This window comes from Podarcis gaigeae (assembly GCF_964106915.1).
Source record: "Podarcis gaigeae genome assembly, chromosome: 9".
In the NCBI taxonomy this organism is placed as follows: domain Eukaryota; kingdom Metazoa; phylum Chordata; class Lepidosauria; order Squamata; family Lacertidae; genus Podarcis; species Podarcis gaigeae.
In genome coordinates this window covers 6,486,839-6,496,408 of record NC_139685.1, presented here as the reverse complement: position 1 = coordinate 6,496,408, position 9,570 = coordinate 6,486,839, and the positions used below count along the sequence as shown (strand labels likewise).

Sequence of the window (9,570 nt, the reverse complement as noted above, 5' to 3'; positions counted from 1 at the left end):
CAAGATTCCTCTCCTCTACTGTGTTTTCCAGCAGCAGGTAACCAGAAGCATTGCTACCTCGAAGTGTTGGGAAAGGGCATAGCCATGGGGGTAGCAGTCATTGATAGCCCTCTGCTCCATGAAAGTGGGTTTATTGCGCCAGACCTCCCAATCAGCTACAATGGCAAAATTTGTTTGCCATTAATTTGTGAAAAGGTGAATTAAAAGCACCCACAGACAGCAAAGAAGCAACACGTTTTCTCCAGTTGATTTTGACGATGCTTTATTTATATAACAAAAATACATTATTTCTGCTACAATGCCGCTGCAAAGCAAAATACAAATCGCATGTTAATATGTTAATAATTCCTACTACTTTAAAGTGCATGGGCGGGGAGAAAACTCATTGCAATTAAGAGGAATGGAGCTCAAAAGCATTTTTTAAAAATTGTAGTGCAATGGAGCGTTGTCTCCTTGGCCTGAAAGCAAAGTTACGGAACCATCCCTTGCTAAGCCGAAAAGGAACACTCTTCAATTTCACAGTTTACGCTTGAGGGGACTTGTGCGCAGATGGTGACTCAACAGTGGCGCAAAGCAAAGGCAAGCGGGCAGAGCGACCAGATTAGACCTCATCCAGAAACTGGCCTTCTTGCTCCAGGTGACAAGGGAGTCACCAAAAGCCATTTGCTATGCAGAGGGGGCTTTGGGGGGCTTTTGCATTTCTTAGTTTCATTTTTTCCTGCATTCCTAAGTTTTTCAGTCTTAAAGTTCGGTTTGCTACATTTCTACATCACTTTGCATTTTTTAAAAAAAGTCTCCATGAAAATTTATCTACCTTTTAGCCTGCATTTCATAGAACTTTCACTGGAAGTGACCCAAATGCTCATCTACGGCAGTCCAGAACATTGCAAACATCTATATTCCTCCACAGATTGACATTTTTTGCAAGCTAATTTCCCCAGCATAACAGTGTTTTTGGGTCTGCCATCTTCACCAATCCATGCATTTTTGGCCACGCTCTCCCCCCAAAGAGACACTTTCTTTGGTTGGAGAACTGCGCTGCAAAATTTGGAGAAGTGCAAACTCCCAAGGACAGATGTTTGGGGAAGTGTGAATGAGGTAGGTTTGCGTTTAAAGGCAAAGTGAATCAAATGTGCCCCGCTAACGCTCCCCCAGCACAGTTGCTGCTCTCAAAACTAATCTGCTGGGGAAGGTTTTCCCAACATGTCAGGATGCTGCCTGCCTGCACCTGTGGCAGAGGCGGCCAGCAGCCTCGGTTGGCAACTGCTGCCCATGCAATAACCCTCCTTGTTTAGCTACAACCCAACTGCAAAACCCTTCAGTCGGTAGCTTTCAAGTCTGGTTATGACATCAAGGAAAGCATACTTGGAATATAGATGAAAGGTGTTAGATACAGATTAAATATTTTGGTTTTTTGCTGATGTAACTGAAGGCACAAATCAGGAATAAGGAATCTGTGCCCCCCCCCATTTTTTGTTTATTCCTTTTATCATTTACACCCCACCTTTCCCAGGGGCCGTACACAGTTCCCCTCCAACCTGTTTTATCCTCACAGCAACCCTGTGAGGTAGGTTAGTGACAGGGATACTGTGGCTGTCTCACCCAGCGAGAGCTTCATGGCAGAGCAGGGAATTCAAACCCTGGTCTCTCCCAGGTCCTAGTTTGACAGTATACCCACAACACCACATTGGTTCTAGTTTGGAAGAGGGAGAATATATGAAGTAGTTTGTATTTAGATACACACATAAATGTGGATTCCCCCTCCCCAAAACTGGCTAGAACAGAGATCAGGGGGACTCATGTGGGGGTTGAAATGAAATAGACTCATTTGCCAATCCCTTGGAGGTGCTGGTAGCAGCTAACCAGCCAGCCAGCCAGCCAGCCGAGAAGACCAAGACAGGAAACAGATGTCTGCCTTACTCTGAAATCAGCCACCGAACCACGTTGCTCCGCATCATCTCAGCCACCGGCTGCAGCTCTCTAAGGTTTCAGAAGGCAGGAGCCTCTTTTCTTTTTAATGCCAGCAATTGCAGCTTTTGCATGCAGAGCCTGAGCTCCCCCAACCATGACAGTGCATCCTCACAAGGAAGAAGAAAAACAAACCCACATCCAGATTGCTGGTCTACTCACAAGAACATGTACACAATATAAGAGGTAGAACTCAGCCTTGTGAACACCCTGGGATCTCCCTCTTTCTTCTCTATATGAACCGACTTCCAGAAATTAAGACCCCTCCCAAAAAAAATCGCCTTCAAAGGCTTTCCAACATCTTTGCCTACAAGTGGCCCTGAGGCTTGTTAATTTTGTTCCCCACAAAAAGAGGATCTGATTTTTTAAGAAAAATATAATAAATAAAAATAAATATCCTTCATCCAGTGAAATCATACAAAGGATTTCCAAACATCTGTGAGTTAACCAGCGAGGAAGCTTCCCCCGTCTCAGTTCCTGCTCTGATGCAGGATCAGAAGGCAGGAAACTGCATCCCACAGTTTGAGGCAGGAAACTGCGTCCCTGACACCCCACAGCCCAGGCAACTGTGCCAACCAATTCTCCACCCTTGCCAGATGGACAGGCGTAGAAGCTGGCGAATCTGGGACTAGGCAGGTGGTGGCCTCTTTACAGGCCACTGGTCAATTGCCAGTTGACCACCTACTGCTAATGGAGAATCTTCCAAATGCTAGACTAGGTGGCTCTTCATCTGAACCTACAAGATGTTTCTTTGATCTTGGTGCATATTGGAGATGCCTTGATATACATTAATTATGCCTTATAACTGTTCAGAGATCCTGAGCATGTATCATTGCTTGGAAAATGTCAGAAACATCAAAAGAACATTCAGAACGCCAGTTATGTAAAAAAGATGCAGCAGACCGTCAAGTCTTATAAACCTTGGGCCTGAAAGTTTGCTCTCCAATCTGAGGAAACTTTTATTTAGCACCTGAGCTCTGTGCTGGGTCCTGATGCCTGCCTTTGAAGAAGCCTGATGTGGACCTTCACAAGCCCTTCTGGGCCACCTCAGCCATACCCTCTGCCCCGTTAGCTGCCCCATGCCTTGGTTGTTTGCACTGGTTCTACTTCTTCACCCAGCTGTTCATATCATCATGTTCATTTTGGAAGGACCCATCCTGCTCAAGATTCAGGATCTTGGTGCTTCTGCAGACAGAACAGCCACCAACCTCACCTTCATTCTGCTATCAACTATGCACCACCAGGTTGCCACTTCTCTAGGCAAGTGGAGAATAGGTGGCTTCTAAGCCCAAAGGAAGAATTATATCTATTGAGGGACCCACTTCTGAGATGGAACAAGACAAACTAGAAAGAGGTACAGTTTGGTCACTTGTGCTGGTAGGCAGTCAGAAGGTCAAGTCCTCAATGGGTGAGCAAGACGACTGCCACCATATGCAACAGCCCTAGCCAGAGGGACAAAGATGTTTGGGTGGCCCAGTCCTTTGCCATTTTATTCCTGGGCTCCTCAAGCAGCATCTTCACATTGGAGGGCTTTGTCAGGCATTCTGTCACAAGGGTCTGGTTAAACCAATCTTCCTGGGAAACGCAGGAATAAGTGCCATAGAGCTCGTCCGTCATATTGTCTATGAAGTGGATGCAGTGGCGATGGCCAGGTCCACAGTGCGCAACCGTTTGGTTGTCACGGAGCCAAGTGTAAGTGGCATGGTGGGATTTGATAGAGCAGTTGAGGTAATAGCGGGCGCCAGGTGCCACGGTCACAGTCTCACAGTGCTGGTTGTCATCATCTGGACAGGAAGGAAAAGCAGATGGTGAGAGAGAGAGAGAGAGAGAGAGATCACCCCTTGCACACCCCGGTGTAGAACAACAACCGTCCGGAGGCCTTTGTGGTGCTTGTGGTGTCATGATGGGACCAAGTTTGACTGAAAATCCCTAGCTACTGAATCACAGTGCATTATTCCTGCTCAAGAGATCCGTCTCCTTGCTCACCAGCTGTTGGTGAACATAAGAGCACTGCTAGATGTTGTGCTGATGGCCTCTGGGTCCCTAAATCAACCTCTTGCAACCTGATGGACTACAACTCCCACCAGGCTCAGCCAGCATGCTCAATGGTCAAGATCAGGGACCACCGCTAGCCCAACAGGCAGGTTGCTATTGTTTATAGCAAGGCCAACGCTGATCAAAAGGTGCATCATCCATGCTTGGATAGCTGGCCAACTGGCTTCCCTTCAAATCTAAAGCAGGACTGGGAGAACCTGTGGCCCTCCAAAAGCTGATGGACTCCAGTTCCCATCTGCCCCAACGGCCAATGGTTGGGGTGACGGGAGTTGAGGACCAGCAGCATCTGGAGGGCTGCATGGCTCCACGTTCCTGGTCTTCAGGAAGGGCAAGAAAATGGTTTATATGCAAACATTACCTTTAGTGTGGCTTGGAGATGAACAAATATCTGTAACAGGGTTGTGTGTGAGAGCCTGTAGCAATGTGCTAGAAGAGAAAGAGAGAGAGAATTAGAATGTAAGGAGAGCCCAAGAACTCACAAGGTGTCGGTGTTGACACTTTATTCAAAGAAACAAAGAGAGTTCAGGTTTAGTGAGCACAGCAACTCTTCCCCGTAGGTTTCGATCCATGCAGGCACTTGCATAAAGTGGGGAGGAAGAGAGTCATGGACACCACCTTGAGCTTTTTGGAGGAAGAGGTGGTACATAAATGTATTTAAGTAACAAATACATTTTTAATGCTTCGCCAAGGGTTCCCTGCAAGCAGAAAGCTAGCTCAGCAGCAACAAGGTGGGGCTAGAACGTCTCGTTCTGAGATGATCACTTGCTGCATGCAGGAAGGTGTCATCCAGAAGTGTACTCAAATGGTTTGTCACCTTGCTCTGCCGCATGTCTGTATGCGCCGGAGAACATGTGGATATAGAACGTGCAACTGTCAACAGTAGAAATGAAGGGGGAGGAGGGTTGAAAATCAGAGGGACCTACTCATTTCCATGCTGGTCACGGTCATAAACGGAAGTGCATCTCCCGTTGATCCATCCGCAGTCAGGATCCCTCGCCAGGATGCAGCTCTCACAGCTGTCCTTATATGCCCCACACATAGCCATGGGCAGCTGAACCACCTCACTCTCAGAGGCTACAAATAGCTGCTTCTGCAAGATAAAATAAAGCAACAGCTGCACCGAGCTCTTCCCAAACAGCAGGACTAAGAGATGAGTCGGGCATATTCTTGAAGGGCATCATGGACCAGCCTATCTGTACCCAGTGAATGAGTAACATCAGTCTAACAGGAAAAGCAACACCCACTGAGTGACACACAGGAATTGCTCCTACTTTTGCAGAGGAACAGGGGACTGAAGGGGATCCCTTTTGCATGCCAGTGTATTCAAGGAGCAGAGGGTTGTCAATGGCTACTAGCCAGGATGGCTCTGCTCTGCCACCGCAGATGGGAGGGGCTCTAGGGCCCCTCTACTTGTCAAGGGCTTGCCATAATGGGCACCTGCTTGGCCACTGCAAGAAGAGAAGGCTGGACGAGGTGGGCCATTGGCCTGATCCAGCAGGACTCCTATTATGTCACCCCTAGAACAGATACTCCCCGTGTTCAGAAAAAAAGAGCACAAGACAGTCTCAAGGTTGTGGGTTTGAGCAAAACACAGGGCAAAAAGATTCCTGCATAGCAGAGGGTTGGACTAGACCAGCTTTCTCAACCTGCAGGTCCCCAGATGTTGCTGAACTACAACTCCCACCACCCCTAGCTAGCAAGGCCAGAGCTCAGGGATGATGGGAGTTGTAGTCCAACATCTGGGGACCCACAGGTTGAGAACTGCTGGACTAGACGATCCCTTCCAACACTAGCAATATATGATATCTGCATGTTCGTTCTGAGATGAGGCCGTTCCAGCCCATACAGAAAAAGCGAGGTGGCACTTTTCAGATCCTTTGCACATTTTTTGATCCAGCCACTGCGGTTCTGCCATGGCCTGGTGGGTCAGCATCATTCCAGTGACCCAGTATGGAACAAGTCAGGGGAGGCCTGCAGGTTACAATCAAACAGTCTAGAACTTTGATGAAATAAAGCATGGAGCAGGCAAAGGGAAAAGGAGGGAGGTTCTTCCTTACTCTCTCACTGTCCAGAGTCATGGTCCGAATGGCAGCAGGAGAGAGGAAAGGCTGGATCTCCAGGACGTTGTTGGCCCCCGTGGGCAAGACAGCAACTTTGTGGACGGTTCCTCTGTCTGCGTAAAAGGGCAGAAGAAAAGGTTGGGAAGCTGGAAGGAGGTAACGGGAATGTGGGAAATGATGCTGGTTGGACAGAGCAGGGATGAAAGCTGTAAGGTAAGACCTGTAGTCCTCTGGATGTGACCCAAGGAGACCTAGGTTCAAATCCTGACCCAGTACTGCTTTGGGCTGGTTGCTCCTCAGCCTGAGCGGAGGGAGATCTGTGGTCCCCAGATGTCACTGGGCCCTAATTCTCATCTGCCAACAGCCAACATGGCCCATACAGCCAGGAGTGATGGGAGTTGTAGTCAACATCTGGAGGGCTGCAGGTTCCCTCCCCTGGCTTCAGAGAAAGGGACAGTAAGTTGCTCAGCAACGCCAAAGGGCAGCGATGCCGAGCGAGGGGCAGCTTTGACCGTACCTGTGGCCAGGTACAGGATGCTGTAGGTGCCGCCATCAGCTGCTGGAGCTCTGTGGACACCAATCTGCTGGTAGCGGTGCTTGCTGTAAAACAAGATGTCTTCCTGCTTCACCCTGCGCGCCACCTCAGGGTGGCTGTCGGCCACTTTGAAGGTCTCGTGCGGGGTCTGCTGTTCTCCTTCTAGACACTGTTGGGAGGGACAGATAAGGCCACCAGATTAGGGGTGACAAGAAGGAGCTAAAGAACCAGCCCTGGATGCTACCAGGCAGAGATGGAGAACCAGTGGCCCCCTCTGGACCACCAGCCATGGCCAGCACAGGTCCCAGTCAGGGATGGTGAGAGCTGGAGCACCACAGATGGCCCACTCCTGGCTCTAAGGGCCTTTCTGGCTTCTGCCCTGGCAACAGGCACTTCTGCAAGCTTCTCTGAACCTTGAGCACTAGAAACTTGCTTTCCTTTAAAAAAAAAAAAAAGCTTGCACTGTGTGAGATGCCAGTGATATGGAATTTTTGCCCCAGAAAGCTTGCAAGTTTCTCTTCCCAACCTCCCACCCTTTGCTACATAATGCATAACAGGATTGTACAGTTCTTTTCAAAACTCCCCACCTCCAGATTTAAAGGTCATCACTACCAATTGTCAGTTACGGGCAAAACTGCAGCAAAAACGGCACAGTCACCAGCTCTCAGTCTCCTTTCAGTTCTGCACGTCTAGTCACTCTTTGACTGGAGCAGGGCTCCCCAAAGTGGCAGGCAGTGATCCCTTCAGGGGAGGGGGGATTCCCTCTCAGGGCACTAAGAGGCAAGAGGGGGGCAGGAGTTGGGGATTTAAGACTCCTGCTAAGTGACTTTAAACCAAACATTGGGAAACCACATTGAATTAAAAACAGTGAAGCTGTGACTAAATGTGGTATTGAAGACTCTTGCTCAATTACTACCAGACTCTGAAAAGTTGGTATACCTGGACCAACGTCATTCATTTCTTTTTTAAAAAAAATAATTTTTATTAATTTTCATCATAAAGAATACATATCACATCACATTATAACTTTAACAAATTTTTCACTTTTGGACTTCCATCAGCCTCTCTGCTAATCATCCAAATTATACTTTTTAATTACACATTTCCTGAATTTACTATTGCCTTTTAGTATATACCCTTTCATTCCTTTTTTTCTTTTCTGCAATATTTCTTAGGCTCTTACAGAGCTTCTTTAAATGCCACCAACGTTATTTCATTATCACTTATACCTTCCCAGTACTCCACCAACTTGCCCCAGTCCTCAATAAACTTTTGATCTCGTAGATGCGTCATTCATTTTGTTCAATTTATTGTTTTTGTTGGATTTTGAATAAATGTGCAATTAACTGTGACTGTTCTGAATTGGGTTATTAGCTTCTTTAGTGGCCCATGCAAACTGCTATGCTGAATAATGCTTTTTGGAGGGGAGGGGGGAACTGGGGAGGAGTTTGTGGAATCAAGGGGGCAGTGGCCCCCAAAACTTTGAGAACCGCTTGGCTAGAGGATATGCCCCAGTGATAAATCCACCAAGATAAGGAAATTTGCGCCCCTTACCTGCCCAGGCCTCACAGGGGGGAGTTTCTCGTGGTAGTCTTTGAGAGGCGATGTTCGGAAGACCTTACTGATGTCACCAACGGAATAGACACAGACTGCGGAATATTCCCTGGGGATAAGAATGAGAAGCAAGGGATCCGATTTATTTTTTTTATTGCTCTGCTTTTCTGTCAGCACAACTACCAAAGCAGCTTATGGGAAGAAAAATGACAACGTTAAAAACACACACAAGCGTTTCACCAGTGACTATGATAATCTCTTAATACATCAGATCAATTCTTAGAAGCTGGTTGAAATGTTCGCAAGTTTTCAGAAGCAACTTTTTAGAAGGAGGGACGTGGCGCTGTGGTCTAAAGCACAGAGCCTAGGGCTTGCCGATCGGAAGGTTGGAGGTTCAAATCCCCGCAATAAGTTGAGCTCCCGTTGCTCGGTCCCTGCTCCTGCCCACCTAGCAGTTTGAAAGCACGAAGGGCAAGTAGATCAATAGGTACCAGTCTGGCAGGAAGGTAAATGGCATTTCCATGGGCTGCTCTAGTTTGCCAGAAGTGGCTTAGTCATGCTGGCCACATGACCTAGAAAAAGCTCACCCCGTCGCAGGGATTCGAACCGCCGACCTTTTGATCGGCAAGTCCTAGGCTCTGTGGTTTAACCCACAGCGCCACACGCGTCCCCAGGGCTAAGAGAAACAAACAAACAAAAAACCCTCCACCAAGTGTAGATGTGACCTTAGCGTTCATTTGCCCCTCACCACGGAGCAAGGCACTCACCACTCATTCCAGAAGAGCCCGTAGATTCTCGTCTCCGACCAGTCGGCAGACTCCAGGATGAAGACGTCCAGCAGCTGGTTAAAGTGCCGGTCGTTGTCAGAGTCGATGCAGAGCAAGGTGGCTTTCAGGAAGGTGGTCCACTTGGCAGCCGAGAGGGAGCCGGTGCCTCCTCTGTCTCCCTGTAGAAACAGGAACGGTGGTCAGGGATTGGCAGCTGGCCAAATGCATGGCAGCACAGTTTCACAGAACCATAGAATAGTGGAGTCGGAAGGGACCTCAAGGGTCATCTAGCCCAACCCCCTGCTCTGCAGGAATGTCAACTAAAGCAGCCAGGACAGGGGACTGTCCAACCTCTGCTTAAAATCCTCCTAGGAAGGAGAGCCCACCACCTCCCGAGGGAGACCGTCCTACTGTCAAATGGCCCTTGCTATCAGATAGTTCTTCCTGATGTTTCATCAGAATTTCCTTTCCTATACAGTGGTACCTCTGGTTAAGAACTTAATTTGTTCCGGAGCTCCGTTCTTAACCTGAAATCAGTCTTAACCTGAGGTATCACTTTAGCTAATGGGGTCTCCTGCTGCTGCCAAGCCGCCGCCGCCACACGATTTCTGTTCTTATCCTGAAGTAAAGT

The 9,570-nt window shown here is 48.1% G+C and overlaps 1 protein-coding gene across 1 annotated transcript in view; it reads right to left on the bottom strand.

Moving 5' to 3' along the window:
• Positions 1–245: 245 nt before the first annotated feature.
• The window catches only part of SEMA7A (semaphorin 7A (JohnMiltonHagen blood group)), a 54,470-nt gene continuing 45,145 nt past the window's right edge, over positions 246–9,570 (bottom strand). The window contains exons 8-14 of the mRNA XM_083698286.1: positions 8,940–9,118; positions 8,173–8,281; positions 6,601–6,787; positions 6,081–6,196; positions 4,947–5,113; positions 4,382–4,449; positions 246–3,752 (exon numbers count right to left, since the gene is read on the bottom strand). Coding sequence (XP_083554412.1) covers positions 3,370–3,752; positions 4,382–4,449; positions 4,947–5,113; positions 6,081–6,196; positions 6,601–6,787; positions 8,173–8,281; positions 8,940–9,118 — 1,209 coding nt within the window. The 3' untranslated portion in view covers positions 246–3,369. The remainder of the gene's footprint in view (positions 3,753–4,381; positions 4,450–4,946; positions 5,114–6,080; positions 6,197–6,600; positions 6,788–8,172; positions 8,282–8,939; positions 9,119–9,570) is intronic.